The sequence below is a fragment of the Thunnus thynnus genome, chromosome 7 (assembly GCF_963924715.1).
Source record: "Thunnus thynnus chromosome 7, fThuThy2.1, whole genome shotgun sequence".
In the NCBI taxonomy this organism is placed as follows: domain Eukaryota; kingdom Metazoa; phylum Chordata; class Actinopteri; order Scombriformes; family Scombridae; genus Thunnus; species Thunnus thynnus.
Genome location: NC_089523.1, coordinates 12,136,082 through 12,157,317, shown reverse-complemented (window position 1 = coordinate 12,157,317; position 21,236 = coordinate 12,136,082). Strand labels below are relative to the sequence as shown.

The 21,236-nt window shown below is 39.8% G+C and overlaps 2 protein-coding genes across 6 annotated transcripts in view; one reads left to right on the top strand and one right to left on the bottom strand.

Annotated features, from left to right (window-relative positions):
* Positions 1–1,014: 1,014 nt before the first annotated feature.
* ssr3 (signal sequence receptor, gamma) lies at positions 1,015–4,404 on the top strand. Its single transcript, XM_067594410.1, has 5 exons — positions 1,015–1,247; positions 2,286–2,412; positions 2,800–2,898; positions 3,678–3,809; positions 4,098–4,404. Exons 1-5 carry the CDS (start codon positions 1,022–1,024, stop codon positions 4,162–4,164), a joined length of 651 nt encoding a protein of 216 aa, XP_067450511.1. The 5' UTR covers positions 1,015–1,021; the 3' UTR covers positions 4,165–4,404.
* Positions 4,405–4,582: 178 nt separating this feature from the next.
* Positions 4,583–21,236, bottom strand: part of kcnab1a (potassium voltage-gated channel subfamily A regulatory beta subunit 1a) — a 125,691-nt gene continuing 109,037 nt past the window's right edge. For all 5 annotated transcript variants that reach the window (XM_067594406.1, XM_067594405.1, XM_067594408.1 and 2 more), the window contains 9 exons: positions 21,073–21,117; positions 20,790–20,833; positions 20,548–20,634; positions 17,492–17,577; positions 13,119–13,239; positions 12,784–12,878; positions 9,701–9,821; positions 9,218–9,306; positions 4,583–8,995 (listed from right to left, as the gene is read on the bottom strand). In XM_067594406.1, the coding sequence (XP_067450507.1) occupies positions 8,906–8,995; positions 9,218–9,306; positions 9,701–9,821; positions 12,784–12,878; positions 13,119–13,239; positions 17,492–17,577; positions 20,548–20,634; positions 20,790–20,833; positions 21,073–21,117 (778 nt within the window). In that variant the 3' untranslated portion in view covers positions 4,583–8,905. The remainder of the gene's footprint in view (positions 8,996–9,217; positions 9,307–9,700; positions 9,822–12,783; positions 12,879–13,118; positions 13,240–17,491; positions 17,578–20,547; positions 20,635–20,789; positions 20,834–21,072; positions 21,118–21,236) is intronic.

Genomic DNA, 21,236 nt, shown 5'->3' with positions numbered 1-21,236 from the left:
CAATTTATAATGTTGTCGTTCACCTTTGTGAATTGTATTATATTGGGATAAATGGAATAAATCTCAGAGATGGATAAATCAAAACCTGGACAATTTAAATGATCTGCTCCTAAGGAAAGTAAACATTTAATTTTATTTAATTTTATTTATTTTTTATTTTTGGTGTGAACTGACCCTGTTGGAAAGCAAAGCTGTGTCAAATAATGTAGTAATACCAATGCAGTGTCCTTCCAATTTCAATTTTCAGTTCAATTCAATTCAATTCTATTCAGTTCAATTCAGTTCAAGACCACATTCATGAACAGTAACCTTTTTATTTTGGCTATATTATTTTCAGGACCCTACAGAAAAATAGGTGTGCCTGGTAAGAGGTTAAAAAATATAAATAAAATGAGTAAGAAGTATATAAACACTGCAAAAGTTTTTTTAAAAAAAGTATTTAAATACATTTGTTCTGTAGGGACAATTAGAGTAATGTAGGTTTGCAATTGGCACTTCAGAAGTACATTTCAATTTGAAGCCAATACGTTATATCTGCAGCCGATGCCACTCTGAAATCCCCAAGGTGTTTTCTAATCATATTGGAAAAGAGAATGCAGGTATCACACTAGGAATAGTAAACGGTGAATATAAAATTGCTCCTTGTGCCAAATTGTCCCAGATTATGTGCATTCCCTAATGTGGGACAGTTCAGGCTGAAATCTGAGACACTTGTTGTGAGGTTGAAAAGCCTGAAAATGCTGAAAGGTGTAAATCACCTTAATTCATACAATTCAATAATTCAGTTACATAACATCCCAGGTTTAATTTGACAGCAGTCCTATTCCTTAACATTTGTTCGAAGAAGATATAGGTGCATTTCATTTGGCATTGTAATTCAACCTACAGTAAGTGAAGTACGTCTGTCACACATCAGCAGACTACAGCGATCCCTCCTCCCGTCCTGCGGGGGGCAGCAGTGAGCTGAGAGCGCGTCGTTCTTCCAGACAGACGGTAAGAAAGCTGACGTGTTTCCGGCTTTATGCTGACGCGTCCTCTCGTCTCCTTCTACTCCGACGTGTCAGTCTTCTTGTGTCCAGAGCCGAGCAGCAGACAGGCCGCTCAATCCGCAGACATGGCACCTAAAGGCAGCAGCAAGCAACAGTCCGAGGAAGACCTTCTGCTCCAGGACTTCAGCAGAAACCTCTCAGCCAAGTCCACCGCGCTGTTTTACGGCAATGCTCTCATCGTCTCCGCCATCCCCATCTGTGAGTATCCGCACACACACTGCACAAGCTGGCTGCTGCTAACCAGCTGAGCTAACACTTACCATTCATTCAATACAGGGGGGAAAAACGGACTGATTGGCTGCTCAGAGTACCTGCAAGGACTGCTTCAGTGAGATTAGACATAATAAAATGCTATTATGAACAAGAATAGCTGCGATATGTTTCCTGTATCCGAGTAACTGTCATGAAAAGTGTAGCAGCAGAGTTCCTGTAATTATGTGTTGTAGCTGGTTAGGACTTTGGTAATAAGCAGATAGGTCCATGTTGTAGTGAAAATATAAAATATGAAGATGAATTCACAATCTTTAGTTTACTCTACACTGGTTTTAGTTTATGGAAAACACCAAAAAGCTTTTGCACACAAACTGCATACTCTTCTTATCCTTTATTTAACCAGGTGAAAAGTCTCATTGAGATTAAAATCTTTTACATTTATACAAGATAGACATACAAAAAAGGAAACAAACAACAAAAAGTACAGAATGGTACACTGACACATGTACAACAAGGTATAACAGTACATTGCCTCACAATGAATTACTCATTTCATGATCATAGGTTCTACTTGACCTGTACAGAGGGATTCATGTTAAAATAAAAATAGATAAGCTCACTCATTGAGATTAAAATCTCTTTTTCAAACAGTGATCTGGCCAAGAGAGAAGCATAAGCATCGTTACTACAATAAACACAAACAACACAAACGGATGAAGACAACGGTCACACTCCACAAACAAGTGAACACAACAATATCCAATTAGTATGCAATACAAGGACAAAAATCCAGTTATGATGCATAAACAGGGATGATTTCAGTGGAAAGTCACATTGACCAAGAGTACTATTTTCTAGATCCTTTAAAATGGACTGAAATCCCCCGTTATAATCAGCTCTGACAATTTCAGATCCTTCTGTACATTGTTCCAGCAGGAAGAGGCAGCGTATTTAAAAGCTCACTGACCTAAAATCATTTTAAAACATTGCTAACAGTGTGATTGTCTCTGTCTGTCTCTTTAGGGCTGTTTTGGAGGATTTGGCACATGGACCTGGTCCAGTCTGCAGTCCTGTACGCTGTGATGACTCTGGTCAGCACCTACCTGGTGGCCTTTGCCTACAAGAACGTCAAGTTTGTTCTCAAACACAAGTAAGACGGAAAAACACAGCACAACATTGAGTTAGATGATTAGTTTAGTGGTCGTTAGCATTCATTGATCTGCCTGGTGTCATAACATCATGTTGCTGTTGCCTTTCTCGAGACATGTAACACATGATTTTTATGCCTTTTGAGTGAAGTTTGAGTCTATTTAAGCAGGCAGAGTAAGAATCCAAGATGCAATACTCATGCCAGTACATTTGATTAGCTGTTCAGTAAACAAAGTGCTTTGTAACCACAACTGAGGGGATTACTAGTTAACCATCAAGTACATTTTTATTCTTATCAGTCACTTTGCCTCAAAATATATTTTCTAAGTTTGAGAAAAATCTCCCCCTGACTCCTAATATTTGCAACTTTTCTCTCTTGATCCTCCAGAGTTGCCCAGAAACGTGAGGATGCTGTTTCCAAGGAGGTGACCAGGAAGTTGTCTGAGGCAGACAACCGCAAAATGTCCCGCAAGGAGAAAGATGAGAGGTAAAACATGTTGAAACAGTGTTGTGCTGGATTATTTCCACTTAGCTTTGACGAAGTCATTGTGATAAGTCTGTGAAGTTCATCAGTCATAGAGTAACGGTATATCCAGAAGGGTTAAGTCAAGGACAGCTGGCCTTGTTTTGGGTTGGTGAGGTGAGGAATCTCTGACATTTAATCTAGGTTAACGACCCTGCAGACGTCTGGGACTCGCCTCTAGTTAGTCAGAAGTGAAGAAGCTCTTTGGATGAGAGGAAACATTTTAAAGAATAAAACAAGTTGAGACTTAGCCCGTCTGGATAAAAGTGTAATGTGTCAGACATACATGTGTATGAAATTTAAATGCGGTGTTGTCACCTGGCTTCAGAGCAGTCACACAGTCATGTCTTGTTGCAAGCCTGTTGACTTTTTTTGTAATTATGGTCCTACTTGGGTCAGCTGGTACCACATAACACAGATACTGCCTGTGTTAGGTTTTAGTCAACTCCCGCTGGGGTGTTTTCTGCAAAATATGTTTGCACACAGGAGAGAGAAAGTTCTCACAAAATGACACAAGTACGTCCAGTAAATTGTCTCAACAGTGATTAGATTACTTGGGGGACATCAAAGTTGACAATTTGATGACCTTAGACCACAAGAGCCATTACTAATCATCTTCATCATCTATATATGGCATTATTCTTAAACATGGTTTAGAAAGTTTGACTTCCTCCATTACGACAGTATTTGTATTGTACATGATAATGAAAGTGATGACAGCTGTTTTTCTCCTGTTCGTTTAGGATCCTGTGGAAGAAGAATGAGGTCGCTGACTACGAGGCCACCACCTTCTCCATCTTCTACAACAACACTCTCTTCCTGGTCCTGGTCATCATCGCCTCCTTCTTCTTGCTGAAGAACTTCAACCCCACCGTGTATCCTTTTAAACCCATATACACAGTATCATCCAAACTAATTACATGTGAAAACAGGATAGACTTAATACCAATAGAGGTTTGTTTGGTTTATATTTTGGCTCTGGATAAAATTAGCTAAGTAGACAAGACAAGGAGAAAAGCTTTTGGAGGATTCAAGTAGTTAAAATATAACTAATTGTCTTTTCTTTGAGTCCTTTTTTAGATTTAATTAAAGAGTGTTGTAGACAAGTTGTCATTAAGCAGTCTCTCAATGTGTGTTTTTGCCTTAACTTACTTTTTTCCCAGCAACTACATTCTGTCCATCAGTGCCTCTTCAGGACTCATCGCTCTGCTATCCACCGGCTCCAAGTAAAGGAGAAGAAAATGGGAACAAGCTGCAGGGATGAGGGATTAAGGGCGGGGTCGGGTGGGAGGGGAGGGAGTGGGTTTAACAAGGGTGTATTTTTTTTCACGGAAGTTAGGAATGGGCTTTGAATGGGACTAAAATATCACATTTCAACTTCATGAAATTCATGATCAAATGTCTGGAGGGTCTTTCTCCAGGTCCGTCTTCTGTTTTTTTGTATCAATAAAAGCGACCAGGTATACTTGTCTTCTGGATTGATCTTGTGTGTATATGTGTGTGTGTGTAAGTGACCGACAATCAGTGTTTAATGATCAATTTACACACATTTTCTGAGTTTAACCTATTTGAATGAGGTTGAAATATATCTCAGAATAAAGTAACTAGCAAGCGATCGACATCACAAGCAAAAAGTGAGACATTGATGTTTCCATTGGCAATGCATTTATTTATAATCACACTTTCATATGGACAGAGATATTTACAGAAAAACCACTGTTCAGGAGAGGAAATAATACACTGATGGTTTGCATGTCGCTTTTCAACAAAAAAATAGAAACAAACTCGATGTCGATTTTCCATCCACAAATGTGCATATTGTAGAAAACAACGCAGGTTACTTCATGTTGTCATCAGAATGGATTTAAGTTGGATTTGGGGTTAAAGCTGATGTGACACATCAGACCTTCATCTTATCTAGTTAAACATTTAGCCACAGCTTTGTTCCATTTTGACCTTCAGACCTGTTAGACTGCTGCTGATAACTAATTAAGTTGGTGAAAAAAGTTAATGCCCACAAGTCAATGTTTTCACATACAACACTGAGAGATTTTGGCCAGTTTCCCAAAATGATTCAGTGTGTCAGTGCATTAAATAACATGATATTTCATTGGTACCCAAAGGAAGATTGTATTGCTTGTTTCCCTCTAAAGAGCACAGTCCAGAACCTGTGGAGCTGTAAACATAAAGACTCAACTGATGCTTCATGAAGCAAATGGCTGTTTAAATGGGCAACTATGCTGCTGTTTAGCATAAGTCCTGCAGCCACATATTTCCCAGTCTGATCAAACTGTTCCAGTAAGTTTTTCTGGTTTTGGCAAAATAAATAAATAAAGGCCAACATGGAACTGACAGGATGACAATTAAAGGAATTGTATCCTTTATTTTGAGTTAAAAGTACCTTCTACACTAATCATTGTGAACGTGTTGCTGCATTTAAAGTGAATAGATAGACGAGCGATAGATAACACGTACTGCACTGTAGATTAATAATAGAAGAATCAGCATGAATATTGTTCTAATCTCACATTTGTTTGTAGGACAGCATCCGAACACCATTTAACAACCGGTAATGAAACACATCCCTGATTTTTCTTTTTACTGTAGCAGGACTCAAGTCAAGGCACTCTGTTGAGTGGAGAAGTCTCCACACACACATACACGCACACACTGACAGGATCGCTGACCTGAACTGATGGACGCTTGTTGACTATCACACAAACTAAAAGTGCCACTACTGTATGTGATGTCACACAGTGTTGCCACCGAGTTACAGTGAAGGAAAGTAAACTGAACTCACCAAAAAAGCAGGAGGAAATACTGACTGACAGTTTACCAATTACTTAACAGTAAGTAGAATCAAATGGGTGTCCAGTAAATAAAATGTATTTAAGGGAAAAGATGTTTTGTGAGTAGATGGCTCGTCCAGTGAAATTGTCATAAGGATGTCTGTCCATCACATCCAAGGCCAGGCTGTTTAAAATAAACTGTGAGCCAAATGTCCCTCATTGATGTTTCATTCTAATATGTGTAACAGCATTTTTGGCCAAAGTCTTGATAAACATAAAAGACTGATATTTCCTTTTGATTAAAAGCTGGAGAGTGTCTGTGCTGCAAGTCAACAAATGTGCACCAAGGACAAGACAGTGACTCAACTGGGACCCGGCCAACATTTCTGCTGATCTCTGTGATGGCTTGTTTTCCAGAAGAAAAAAATAAAATAACACAACAACAATGCATGAAAGCGAGCCGAGCCACCTGGCCAGAGATAATGACTCAAGGTCAAGTCAGTGGGAAATGCTTAAGCTTGTTACTTCTCATAACAGAAGCTTATTTGTGAAATAATGCCATTATTAATATAGATTTCATAATCCAACTTCACAGTTCAAGAACAATAAAATGAACGGTTGCTCCTTATAAATAGTTCATCTATCAAGTATCCTTCAGGAGGCAGAAATGAATTTTCTCTGTGTGTGTGTGTGCGTGTGAAGCTGCAGGAGGATGGAGGATGAAGAGTGACTCAAACACTGCAGCTGATGCAGTGATACTGCAGAGGAGCAACAAAACAACTCTATTTACATCTTATTTATATTATATTATATTAGCCATACAGTACAGTGAAGTCCTCATATGCGTGAAAGTCTTCTTGATGGTTTTCCTTATGTTACAAGATATGCTTTAACATTTTATGTACATGAAACATCCCCATAAATCTCCCCCAGAAAACCAATATCACAAAATGTCAAAATAAATTGAATATTTATTAACTACTACTAGAATAAATACTGTAATCTTTGCCACATCCCAAACATCTTGCCTATTCCCGTCTGTGCCTTTAACAAGCGGGTATTTGCATTTATAAACATGACCAGCCAGGAGGTCAGGATCCTTTTATTATATATATTGATTTATTATATGCTTGAGTCCATGTTTGCGAGGTTCATTTAGATAAATGCAGGTTCAGTTCACAGGCAGAAAAGGAGACGAGCGTCCCCATAATGAACGCAGACTGAGAGACAAGGAGTCCACTTTCTCTCTTCTATCTAGTGAAGCGGAGCAGCAGTTCCTCAAAGACCACACGGGGGGCAACATGCTTCACTCTCTCCCCTGAAAGAGTCTCAATCCCACTGACACACGTCCCATGATGCTCTGCTTTACAGGACGAGCTTGTTTGATCAAATCTCTTCTTTGTTGTTTTAATTATGTGCTTTGTAGAAAAGAAAACAGAGGCACACTATAGCAGGGAGAACATGCATCTGTTGGTTAATATGCTCAGGATTTGCAGCCTATAATATCAGATAACTATTGAATACTATTCTGTATTATACTAAACATGGGACTGGATACATCTAGTAGGATTTGATAGGTAGTTTAAGGAAAGCTAATACAAGCTAACTGGAGCTGGATTTTCTTTAAAATCAGGTTTCAGAGGAGTGTGTAGGTCACCTTGCTAAAGTGCAAATTTCATCAGGAAAATATCCACGATGTTATATCCCATGACACGAGCCTCTGACACAGTGGGTGAGCGTATTGAGCTCATATGTTAATTAGCATTTTGTTCTCTGCACACTGCATAAAGATTTAATGAGAGCGCTGACTGACAGGATGTTCATGCAACTGAAGCTTCCTCGTGCCCACTTTCTTGGGATACCTCTCGTATAATTTGTGCGTGAGATGCTTGCACAGACGTATTCAGCTGGGGTACAATTATTCCCATAAATAAAATATGTGCTCAGTTTGAATTTTGTGCTCAAATGAAATCACTTGTGGCTGGCAGCCTGGACATTAGAGAAGCAGGTTTGTGACTCGAGGGTCTGAGTCATCGGCTGAGCTGCGAGGATGTGGGTGGGAAAAGTGAATAGATAACATACCGTCTCACTCAGCTCAACTTCTATCAAGTTGCCCTTGAGCAAGGCACTTTTTGAAAGATAAATTCTGAAAATTTAAGAACCTCCCTGTGGGGATGAGGTTTTTTTCTGGGCCAACTTCAGGTTGAGATCTGACATAGATAAAACCATCAGTGAGATTACGCCCTCGGGAAGATGTTCTGAGTAGGCTGAGGGCTTATTTCGGTGTAATTGAATGTCTGGTGGTGCGTCTGTGTCCACAGGCAAAGGAGGTTCTGAAACGCTTACAGCGCCACAGACTTAGGTGCTGATAAATAAGTGTACACGGGTTCATTTATTATAAATAAATCAATGAATCGTCTCAAATTGCCGCCACTAACAAAAAAAAATAAAGATCAAATGGGTTTTATTTTCTATCTTATCTTTTGTCTGTTTTAATGCATGTAATTTCTTTAACGTGAAGCACATTGAGCTGTATTACTTGTATGAAAGGTGCTATATAAATAAAGTTTATTATTATATTATTATTATTATTTTACTATACATACTCCTGCAGTGCTTCTCGTACCATACTGCTCAGCTCCCAACTGTAAATGTGCAGAATTGTGTGAATGTGAAGTAGAAAAAACAAGGAGCTGGGTCGACTTTAGCATCTAAATGTTGAATTTTTTAATAATTGAGGCCCCTTGATGGAGTTGAACCAGGATGAAATGCTCTAAATGCTGTCAGCATGGCACTGGAGCTGAATGTTAACATGGTCTAAGCTCTGCATAGTTATATTTGTATGGACCGGTGCTGAATGGGGTAGCACCTAGGTTGGGGAGCTGAAAGTTTTGATGGACTAAGTTGATTAGAGGCTGAAAAAAGAGTTTGTTGCGTGTTTCTTGGCTGAGTTGGACTGGACCTGAGATGAACCTGGTAGAGCTGATCTGACACGTCTCAAACAGACGAGGTTATGCAATGCTAGGTTTAGCAAGGCTGTCTGCTCCACGCTGAGGTGGGCTGGAGCTGAGTGAGGGCACAAGGAGAGAACCACGGACTTTTAACATTGATCAGTGGGTCCATGATAGCAGTATGGTCAGTAGGTAGGTACAGCTGACCTCTTGGTAGTCCACCAACCTAGTCTAAGAGCGGTAGTCCTTCTTACTGTACGGTCTGTTGCCCAGGATATGGTCAATGTCAGACACCACATGAGAAGTCATCTTAGGAAGGACCTGAGCAAGAAAGAGAGAATGAGTATCCCTGGAAGAAAGGAAGGATGTAAGAAATACAGGGAGGTAAAAGGAAAAACACAAGTACAGAGATTCAGATATAGACTAGGGGCTGCTTTTTGGTCTAGAAATCGATAGAAGTGGAGACAGTGGACTGTACAGTTGAGGAAACTCAGCAGGCAGCAGGTAAAAACAACATGATGTGTGTTCCCTGCATGTTCCCACCTGTATGGCCCCGAGGTTCTCTGTGAGCTGTTCAGGATTGGATGTTCCCAGTAGGACTGAGCTCACCCCTTCATTCCTTAAACACCACGCTGGAGAGAGAGAGAGAGAGAGGTTGATGTTCACAGAGTGCCCACTTGAGGGCGCACTGTTACTTATTATTGTGTGAACCACAGACCATTATTACAAATAAAACTGAGCTTTTAGTGTTGTCCTTTACTTGCTCTTCCTGAATGCACATAACAATTAATCACATATGTAGTGTTAAAAGACCTTTTATTACCCCAAGCCAATTCTCCAAAGTGCAACACAGATTTTTTTTTATATGCATATATCTTTACCTTCCAGGCAAGGAAATTCAGTTATGTTATGGGTGCATAATAATGCAGTTGAAAGCACAAATAGGTTTTAAAAGTGTGTGTGTTCATGTGTTGGTGGGAAGCTTGAGGGAAAGTGAAATGGTGAAAACAGACAGAGAAATCTTACCCACAGCCAGTTGAGGCAGAGTGCAGCCCAGCTTCTCTGCGATGTGGTTGAGCTCTTTCAGCTTGGCCTGCTGCTTTCTTCCATCCTCGCTTACGATTTTCTCCTTCAACCACTGATATGACTGGTGGGAGAGATGAGGAGATTGGATGAGAGAGTGAGGAAAGGAAAAGAGATGAGAAAGAGGAAAAAAAAAACACGGAGACAGATGAAACAGGCGACGTTAAATATATAATCAGGGAACAAGGGACAAAAAAGTCAACAGGAGGGAGATAATGGGAGAAAAGTCAAGGATGGCAGAGGTGGAGGCTGCAGAACTGTGAGCTTTCAAGGCTTGTATAATTTAATATCGACTACACAAACAGAGAATTAGGAAAAGTGCTACAGGTGTGACTTCATTTAATCATTCATTTCAGTAAAGGCAACTTGTATTGATCTGTGTAAGCAAGTTCCTTCTTCAACACATATCTGGGCCACAGGTTTCTCAGCAGATTGGAGATGGATGATATGACCATGAAAGTTGTTTTTTGTTTGATTTTGTGCCATTCAACACCCAGCAGTTACACAGCCTACTTACCTGTTAAAGGAATAGTTTAACATTTTGGGAAATGTGTTTATTTGCTTTCGTGCTGAGAGTTAGATGAGAAAAATGATATCTGTTTAATATGAAGCAGGAACCAGCAGCTGGATAGCTTAGCTTAGCATAAAGACTGGGAACAGAGGGAAACAGCTAGCCTAGCTTTCTTCAAAGATAATAAAGTCCGCCTACCAGCCTCTCTGTGTGTTTGGACAGAATGTGAAATGAATCTTAGAGGCAGCAAGATTGCATCTTCTGGGTTTATGTCCCCACCCTTACTCTTTGTCCACCTGGTACACTTTCATCCACATGGTATGGGATTTTCCCAAATATATATATCTTCTGGCAGGAAACTGTAAGGACCATCTCCTCCTTGACAAATAGAAATTTCCAGATGGATCCAACACTTGACCTCTTTGATGACTCCTCAGAATTGCCACTCCCAGAAGAGTCATGCAAGATATGGCTGGCTGATATTTTGGCATCAAGAAGCTTATTGCGCAACGTTGGATATCCCTGCAAACTTTGACATTAAAACACTGGCTCAATACCCTTTTGGACATTATGTTTCACGACCTATCAGCTACAAGGATAAATTCAGTGACTCCTTCCACTGTTGGTTTGTGGGAAGATGGAATAATGGCTGAAAAACTTTGTTTATAAACTTCCAATGACTAATCAATTTTTTAGTTTCTCTCTTGACCCATTATTATATTTTGCATAGATTTATTATTATATAGGGAAAAGGACGGAGGGTGAGAGGGAATTAGGTTTTCCTGGCCAATGTGAATTGTTTTATGTCGAATGACTGACTGCACAACAAAATCAATCATCACTGAATTACAAAGAGGCAGGAAAATTGCATACAAAGTCAATAGAGAGATAGAATTCACCAGAGGTGGCACAAATCGACGCACTGACAGCCCTGCGTGAGTTGAAAATGTTTTAGCTGGATCAAAAAGTTTGAGCTAGGGCTTTATGAATCTGCTTCATAAATATACAGAGGTCGTACAGAGCTGAACGCTGACATACAGGCACATTCACACAGACACGGTCTATGCATCTGTTGCTAATGACTTACAACTAACATACAGTTGGTAGATTGGCTGTTTAAACAGTCCTGTAGTCAAACACGTACAAATGACATGAGGCGAAAATTCACTTCACTTTCTTTCTGAACACACCTTAAAGCAAACTAATTAACATGTTATATCTCCTTCGTTTAATCCATAAAAACAAAATGTTGCAGTTTTGCAGGGGGTTCTCTGCCTATATCTTGGCTGGGAGCAGTGACTTCCTGAAGTCTTGATATACAGTATATGTGTTTATAAGTGAGGTGTTGGTAGTCGTATTTTTTAACCTTTGGACAGAGCTATGCTTGCTGGTTCCCTCCGTTTCCAGTAAAACTAAGCTTGGCTAACCATCTCCAGGCTCCAGGCTTCAAATTTATTGTTCAGACATGAGAGTGCTATCAGTCTTCTCATCTAACACTCAACTAAGAAGCAAATAAGCTTTAAAGAGAAACTCAAACGATGATTTGACTAAAACTAGCAAACAGTTCACACCTTAACTACAGGGTAAGGTTCACTGCTCTACTTTTGTGTTGCTCATAATTATGTGTAAAACAACAAAATCATATCCCGTGTAACTAAGTGTAGTAATCATTAGGGACATCTGCCTAATGTGTTGGACAACTATCATGGCAAACAATCAAAAAGGTGTTGAAAGCCTTCCACAGGGATTCTGACCCATGTAGATTTTCGTGGGCTAAGAGTGGATATATGATGGATATTTTCCATCTCATTCCACAGTTCATGCTTTGGCATGGCCTCATACTTTTATCTACATCCACATTAGTCCAGGCTTTGGTTTTTACCCTTCTCCTCTGTCCTCCTTAGCCCATTGCACTCGCTGTCAGCTGTCAAACCCAACTTATGTTGAGATGCAATGTGCTCTTCATTCTTTAATGAGCCTTCCTGCATTAATGATGAGCTGGGCTGTCAGATGCCTATTGTCTGTTGCTCTGCACAACAAGCTGTTTTTGTTGACAGGATGTTTTTTGAGGTGGACCACTGCAGATACACACTGCTGACATAAAAAAAAACCCTGCAGTGTTGCAGATCCTGAAGTACTAAAATTGTACCATAAATCCAGACTGATCTCCCAACCAGCCAGATTATTTAGGCTTGGACCTAATAAATAGTCTCAGATATATGTCTGAGTAGTTAATTAATGTTAGTCGGTCACACAAAGCTGTCAAATTCTTGACAGTCTAAGGCTCATTTGCACTGAAGTCTACAGGTAAATAAACACATTTCCAACTTTAAAACCCTAGGCAAACAAGCTACAACTTGAGTAACCCTCCTGATGTCTGCACCAGTTGACTGGATTAAAAATCTTTTACTCTAATTCAGATGATGATTCTATTTTTGAAACAGTAGAGGTAACCCTAAAGTTTTCTACATTCAGAATATCATAAAGAAAATAATAATGAAATTAGCTTTCTTACCTTCATGGAGGCCCTGGAAGATTCAGGAATACCATTTTCATATTTTCCTGTGATGATGCCACACGCCAGAGGTGACCACGTCATCGCCCCTACTCCTGTCACCATGGAGACCGTAGGGAGGTAAATCAGGAGGGGATTTAGAAAAGATGCGTTGAAAGAAGAGGTGTGAAAAAAATGTGAGAACGGTGTCAGGAAAAGTGAAAATGTACAAGAAGATGAAAAAAGGTAGAATGATTAAAACTCAAAATGGAAAATGAGCATCAGAAAATGTATTTGTATGATTTTATTTTTTACTTTTACTCATTTATGACAAGAAGAAGAAGAAGAATGCTTGCCTATCTTATGGTAAAGTTCAGGCAGTTGCACTTCTACTTTCTCCCTCTGGAAGAGATGATACTCAGCCTGCTCACACACTGGAGGGATCAGATTAAACTGTCTCGCCACCGAATACGCCTCCTAAAGGAAGAAAAAGAGAAGAAGAAAAAAGAAGAGATGGATGGGTGTCATGATGTTGGATCTCACTGTAACATCAAAACCTCTTTCTTATTTCCCTTCTATAAACTGTATTAATACTTTGAAAGAGAGAAAGAATGAATGAAAGGGATGAAGTCGGCATATGTAATGTTTCTAATATAAAGTGAAGAAACTTGGGTTCATCGAAGGTAATTATTTATTAAGTACTGTACAAGTTTGGTTAACATGTACATCCAGCATCATGTGGTGTTTTCTTCTACTAAAACCTGCCGTCTAACTAAGACAATACAAGTGTGGCTTACAGGTAGGAAGGCTAGTCATTGCTGCCCTCTAGTGGTCGGAAGTATTAATAACTCCTATCACAACGTTTTCTTTAAATGTAAGCGATACACAAACAAACTAGTCATCTAGCAACTTCAAACTGTACTACAGCATTCTTGTCAATCACAAACATGAACATCATACTATTTTTTTAACAGCATGAACACTTTCCTTTTGCTTTTTACAAGTGCAATACTTTTTTTTCCATTTCAATGCACAAGTGTCCATGTTTGATTTCAGACTTCTTGTTTTTTTTTTGTTTGTTTTTTTTAAGGATACAACTCCATTCTTTTGCTTCAAAGTTTCAGCCTGTCAGGTGCTTTGGCATTGCGTGCAGATCTTCTCAGCACAGGTGATGTGTGTGTCTGCTCAGCTGGTGGTTCAGTTGAATCTTCTTCATTTGTCTGTTCTCGCAGTGTCTCTCTTGTTTTCAGCGAGCTCCTTCGATTCCTCCTCAGGATTTGACCATCCTCTGTTCTGAGGGTGTAAGATCTCAGACTGACAGTGGCTTTCTTGTTCCAGTTGTTGGAATCTTCGAGTCTCACTGTGTCATGTTTTGCCAGCGGCACTAAGCTTTTCAATGACTTGTCACAGTTTGCTTTTTGTCTCTTTTGCAGATTCTTTTGTTTCTGTTTCATCTCTCTTGTGCTTCTTTTGCTCTGCAGTGCAGGGACGCGTGGTGTGTAACCTACGTCTCATCAGAGGCTCAGCAGGAGACATGCCATGTTCAAGCGGCGAAGCTCGGTAACTCAGAGCTGGATATGGATTTGAGCTACTGTCTTGTGCTTTCTTGAGCACTCCTTTCTCTGCTTTACAGTTTGACTGGGCAAAAACAGGGCTTAATGGCACATGTTGAAAGTACTCTTCAGCGAAGTTGCAGCTGTGGCATGATCTGTCGTCACTGTAGACGATCTGAGGGATTCCATGTCTTGCAAAGACTGACTTCATGTATCTGATCTCACAAGTAGCAGACATGCTGGGAAGCAGCTACATCTCCGGATAGTTTGAAAGGTAGTTGATCACCAGCAAGTAATTCTTTCTGGTTCATCTAGTAGGTCTGTGACTGCTTCAGACTAGCTTCATCCTGTTGTGATTCCTGGCCAATAAACGGCTATTCTGGCCCTTCTCTTGCATTTTTCCATACCGAGGTGCCCTTCGTGCAGCCTTTTCAGCATCTCTGGTCTCATCTCAATGACTGAGGAATGACAGTTCTGTTCTTTCTGAGTAGAAGCCCGTTGACGACACTCAGCTCTGCTCTAATCTGATGTTGTTATGCAGTTGACATTCACCTCTAGGCCAACCCTCATTCAGATTCTTGACAACTCTCTGTAGGTGTGTCTTTCTCTGTTTCAGCTGCAATCTGCTTGGATTTCATGTCAGACACAGGTAGTGATTCAGTGATCAGGTTCATGTGGAGATTCACATCAGTCTATGTGGAACTCTCGCTGTGCGCTTCACTCTGTGTCGTCGCTCTGGACAGAGCATCAGCGAGCACAGTGTGCTTACCTGATGTGTAGATCAGGTTGAAATCATAGTGTTGTAGCTTCATCATCAGTCTTTGAATTTGCGGTGACATCTGAGGTTTTTCTTTAATTTCACACACCTGGAGAATTTTGTTATGTTGTGGACACCGTCATATTTTGTGAGGCAATGTGACTGGGTAGTGTTACTAACGTCGCCATAGAGATTGTAGTTTTCACTGAACTCCCTTATTGATATTTTGGTCTGTAACATTGACTGTATATAAATATGGACGTGATGACAACTCCCCAAAAGTGAAGCCAAAAACATTTTTATTGCCCCCTGGTGGCTGCAGACATAAGTCCCGCCCACTCCATGTTAGCGGATGGGACATTAGCCAAACTAAAAAATCAAAGTACACATCAAATAATTTTTTTCCAAAAATGGTTTCTGTCATTTTAGGTAGTTCTTATCACTCTATGCTTGTTCAAGTACTCATTTTTCTGATAAGTTTGTTTTTAATTAGTTATTTAAAGATATAAAAAGGGGTGGTGACATCATGATTGACAGCTGCGACAGCCACTTTCAAACCTCTGTCAGACGGCAGAACGGCTGAAGGGGCGTGTCCCGTGGGTCATCATCCCGCCACCCAACTCTACTGCACAGACTGGCTCCAAATGATGTCACACAAGCAAGATGGCAGCTCCCGGAAACGAGATATTTTGGCTTCACTTTTGCATAATGGTATGACATTGAGATGCGTCGTCATATTTATATACAGTCAGTGGTCTGTAACTTTAGATAACTTGTAACATCCTTGTTTAATTAGTCTCGGTCAGGACGATATAATGTAGCTACACAAGTCAGCTGGAGGGTAGCACCCATGGAGTTACCATGGAGACGATTGAAACCTTTCACCGAAGCATAAATTTAAAATGTCATGCGACTCGGTAATTTCTGTTGAGCGACACTTATCAAAAGCGTCAAGCGACCTACCATAAATCAGCCTTAATAGTAGAGCAAAAGTTGCAGACAGTGATGGGACCAACAGAGAGGAGAGATGTGAGCGAGAGAGTGAATCAGCTTGAGGCAGCGTGGCACAAATTTAAATGCACAGCTCACAGTAAGTCCCCAAATCAATATTCCATATCACAGTTCTCCAAGGCATCATATTCAAATTTCTTCATATACCTTCTTATCTGGATTTCCATGTGTCCTTCAAGAACACATGCCAGAGGAAAAACACACTCACACACACACACACACACACAGAAACTTCTTTACTTCTCTTTTATTTGTTGGTCTCCTGGTGCTGAACACGTCAGGAGGAGAGAACGGTAGGAGGGGGAATCTATTCAGCGTAACACAAGGCTAATGTCCGTGCCATTGCTCAACTTACAAATTACAAGTTGCCCTTCTGTGCAAGCCGTGTCATGTGCCTGGAGTCTGTGTGTTCATGTGTGTGTGTGTGTGTACACTGTACTGCCGCCTTATCATGTATACTGAGAACCCCACCCCCCTTCATTATTGATGCTATCTAAATTCCACGGCTTTCATCTGGGCTTGTGTTCTACAAAGATATCAGCTCCTTTTCGCCGTGATCACAGAGAGAGGATGTCAACACATCACACTGTGGTTAGAGGGGAGGGAGGGTGATAAAGACATGAGGGCGAGATGAGAGAGGAGAGAGCGAGTGTTAGGTCCTTGAATGTCACTTTAGGCATGTGTTCATTTCATTTCTGTGGCTTCATACTGGTACTGTGTATTCATTATTAGCACAGGAGTTGAACAGGGCGGTAAACTGTTTCTGACAGGAGGAGGAAACAAAGCTGAAGGACGCCACTGTGTCTCTGTGGGAACACTTCCTGTTTTTCCTCAAACTTCTACTTTTTCCATTTTCCTCCCCTTTCCTGGTGTGTTCAAGATGGTACAAAATAAGCTGTTCAAATTGCTCCTGAAGCTGTTAAGTTATAGAAATCAGCTTGCTTCTTATAATTAGCACATCTCATCATTAGTCCTCTTAGGACACATATACAGCTCTTACATGCCAGTTTTGCTGTGAAAAGAGGCTACCCTCTGTTATTCTAGTCAGTGGGATATGAAATTTAATTTGCCTAAATGGCATTAAACCTTCCCCAAATGCTGTATTACAAATAATTAGTTTTATTTCTCACCTTTGATTGACTGAGTCAAGTTTAAAGCTGTTGCACAAGAAGTCAATAATGTGTTTGGTTGGCTACTGAGCCTGTAATAGTTCATTTGAGCTGAACTGGAGCTGTTCCTTATGAGTTGTTAAGTAGCCACTTTGTTTACCTTCTGTATTACAAAGTGTTACTGAGTAAACAAATGCTTGATTTGAACATACTTTCATTCTTTATCCCAAAAGACAGTTGTCATTAGCATAATGATGACTTATAACACACCTATAGTGTAAAAGCTCTTTCCTGCTTACCATGATTTCCATAGCCGTCCACCGAGACGTCCCCCAGTACATCGCCATACCTTGGTTGATCACATAGGTCATGGCCCGAACAATCTCTGTAGAGACATACACACCAACATCATATCAGTCAATTACATCGACATAGAGCAATTGATTTATAGACAGTATACTCTTCTAGTTACACACAAAACAGCATATACAGGAGGCTACCAGTCGAAAGTTTGGACACACTTTCTCATTCAAGAGAATAGGAAGGTGTGTCCAAACTTTTGACTGGCACTGTATATACACATGTGAATAAATGGCTTTCGAAACAGCTGTAACATTTATCCTAAAATGGACGCCTCCCCAGAATGCTTCCCAAATTCATCTCTCTAAACAAACACAACACATTTGTTCCCACTGGATCGACCTTAAACTCATTCAAAATTTATGCAGCAAAACGGTCGAGTCTGTTTTGTTACTGAGACTTCAAGGACACACAGAAAAAAAATCTTGTTGTCGATCCCTGCATGTCCTGAAGCAGCTACTAGAGTATTCCCTCAGTATTGGTAAAGCAATAATTTTAGAAGTTAATGGACTTAATTATGGTTTATTGCTTGAGAAGGGAAATAAGAGATGCCATTATGTGTAGCCCAAAATTACAATTTGCAATTTATTTAACAATAATCATAAGAAATCATCAAAATTCAGACTCAAATAATTATGTCCTTTGAAATAATGCATTTATTATATAAATGATGTGAATCCTAACACACTTGGGCATGTGATCCAAATAACGAAAGCAGAAAACATAACTAGAGCTGAAAGAGAAACAGTTCCAACACATTATGAGGATAATATCCATCAGGAACCAGCTTGACACGACTGGTCTGATTGACAACAGCCACCCTCATATAAAGAAATCACCAGGGAGAAGAAGACATGGATGAAACTCTGTAAACAAACAGTCTAATATAAAGAAGACATATAGATTGAATGAGAAATCAAGTGTTAGTGGAAGTGTTCATGAATTGGTTTGCTAGCCTAAAAAGAGTCACAAACTGAAAGAAAAGAGGGGTAAAAAAAAATTATAGAGCAAAACTAGAGATAAATTCCAGCCTTGAAGGAGCACACAAAAAAAAAAACTTGCCTCCTCAGGTCTCTCATACCTGTTGATGGCTCGTCACCGATCCCTAACGACTCTGGGGACGAACTGACAAACTCAAACACCAAAGCCCTCTGATCACATTCAAGCCACTGCATTTTTAATGACGCAATTAGCTCCAACAGTGCTGACTGTGCAAGCCAACAGCAATCAGGGCCAACAAAAACTCAGATTAGGACTGTCATTAAGGTTATTCATCACTGCGCTCTGCTCACTCTAATTATTCTGCAATCTCTCACCGTGGCAGGACCCTCGTATTTTCACTCTGCCTAACTGGTTCTTGGCAAGACAGCAGAATATGAGGGAGAAGAAAGTTGAAGAAAACACTGAGGGGAAAAGAAAATGTTTGCAACAGAATGACAAAGACGGAGAAGTAGAGGGAGGAGACGTTAAGGAATGGATCTGCATCAGAATGTATAATCACACACACATCAGAAGACTTGAGTTGGCAGGTTTTCCTGTCCCCGGTTTAAAACAGAACAATCTGGTAAGTGATAATTAACAACCTGAAACACAGATGCCTTACTGAATACCGTCCTGCCAAAGGAAATAACACAGTATTAGACAAGTAAACAATTCTTTCTCTTTCTCTTGCTGCTCTCATCTTCCTCTCCAGCCCTCTCCCTGCCCTCCTGCCAGCCAGCATGACCGTTCTTCAGCAACACCCTGCGACACTACACTCACATTTAAATGCTACTTGGCTCAATTTCCAGCCAATATAACAAGCCAGAGACAGAGAGAGAGAGTGCAAAACATGTCTGAGGAAGAAGAGCAATAGATATAACAGTTGAAGGAATTAGGCAGAAAATGAACAGTAAAGTGTGAATGGTTAGAGAGAAAGTAAGCTGAGTTTACAGGAGAGTAGGAATCTATAAAGAAGCGAAGGATTGGGAAAGTTTTGAATAAGGGACCACATTTCATTATAATTGATTCATCGCAAATTATTAAGCTACACAAAATGTCCAAAAAACGTATTTTGTTAAACCTAAACATGTAAAATCTGGCAACAACATCAACAATCACAAACAAACTATCATTTCAAGGTTAAAAAGGAGTTCTTTCATTGATAGGATTATCAGCAGATTGATATTAGTCATATTAATCAAGAGTTGCGAGTATAATCTTTTTTTTTTTAAGTTACTGGGCCTTTGTCTCTTGTTTTACATGTTGATTTCTTTTAATTTAAGTTGTCAAGAAAACCTCATTAAATGTATTTTAAAAATCTAACTGAAGGAGAGTAAGAATACTGAGCACAAGCACCTAATTCACATACAGCTTCCTCACTGACTAGTTGTGAGCACGAATTAAGAAGATATAGAGAGGAAGTCCACCTTTAATAAGCTATACCTGTAGAGTGCAAGTAAATTCATTTAATTATATATATATTATAATTATTATATTATATATTGTGTAATAATAATATAATGACTAATGAGAAGCCAATGCACTGCGAATATGCATGTCAATATACAACTTGAATTGCACAGGACTGCCTGTCTCTCTTCAGCTCGTCTACTGAAGAACACTGCAGGAATAAAACTGAACTCAGTTAGATGTCTAGTCCAGCAGGACAGGAATACAAAAGCCATTTAACAAAAACACTTCAATCTTGTCAGGCTTTAAAAAATACTGTTTTACATTTGAAAAGTGTGCCTCACTTAAAAAATGATCAGCAAACTTTGGTGACAGATCTCAAGTCACAGCTCATTCAAAACTTGATTAAAAACTGTAAATTTATTCTGCTGCAAAACAACAAAACACTCCATCACCAAAACAAATAAGACGGACACTCTGACAGGAGATAGAAAAGCATATAATTCAAATAAAATACTACGAGGCATCATTCCCCCTTTCCCGACATCATTAATGACACTTGATGTGATTGGTTCTAGTGTTGGATGCTGATTGGCTGACTCACCCTCCATGGGAGTATTGCTGTCAGGGCGGTTGGCAAAAACAACATCTACATACTCCAACTGCATCCTTTGTAGGGAGCCTTTCAGACCTGAAAGCCAGAGATGCAGAGGTTGAGAATATGGAAAGTGACCGAATTGACAAAAAATGTCCTTGTGGGGTAAAAGCACATTTATTTAAGGAAAGCCAGGTTTCCCTCTTTAAGTGAAAAACTGAAGGTCTAAAGTTGTTCTGTGTGTGTCTTACCTTCAATTATGTGTTTCCTTGACAGTCCTCTCTCTGTCTCTGCTCTGATGGGACGAAACACAAACCAAATATATGCATATATTTGCATTATTGATATATTTGATTTGCTTGAATATTTACATGCCCAATTAACAACAGATCTGAGACATAGTTTTCTTCTATTTTGTTGTTTGTTCTAATTTATCGAGTTACTTTATTAAAAAAAATGCTTGACTGGCACCCTTTTCCTTTTTGCTATGTACAGTCTGCCAGTCTGTCTGGAAAACTCTGCCTTCTTACTTACTTTCCTCCCCAGTAGAGTTTAGTTGTAATGACCAAGCTGGATCTCCTAGGACAGTGTAGAGAGAGACACAGAGAGACACAGAAGGAAGACACAGCATGGTGAGTGATACATAATGTGTTTAATGCCTCTTATTGAGACAAACAGAAGCTACAACATCTGGTCTC

Bases quoted from the DNA above. Each gene is read 5' to 3' on its own strand.
- ssr3 (XM_067594410.1), top strand. From the start codon at position 1,022: ATGCTGACGCGTCCTCTCGTCTCCTTCTACTCCGACGTGTCAGTCTTC. The intron at 2,413-2,799 runs GTAAGACGGAAA...TTGATCCTCCAG, and splicing joins AAGTTTGTTCTCAAACACAA to AGTTGCCCAGAAACGTGAGG. The intron at 3,810-4,097 runs GTATCCTTTTAA...CTTTTTTCCCAG, and splicing joins AAGAACTTCAACCCCACCGT to CAACTACATTCTGTCCATCA.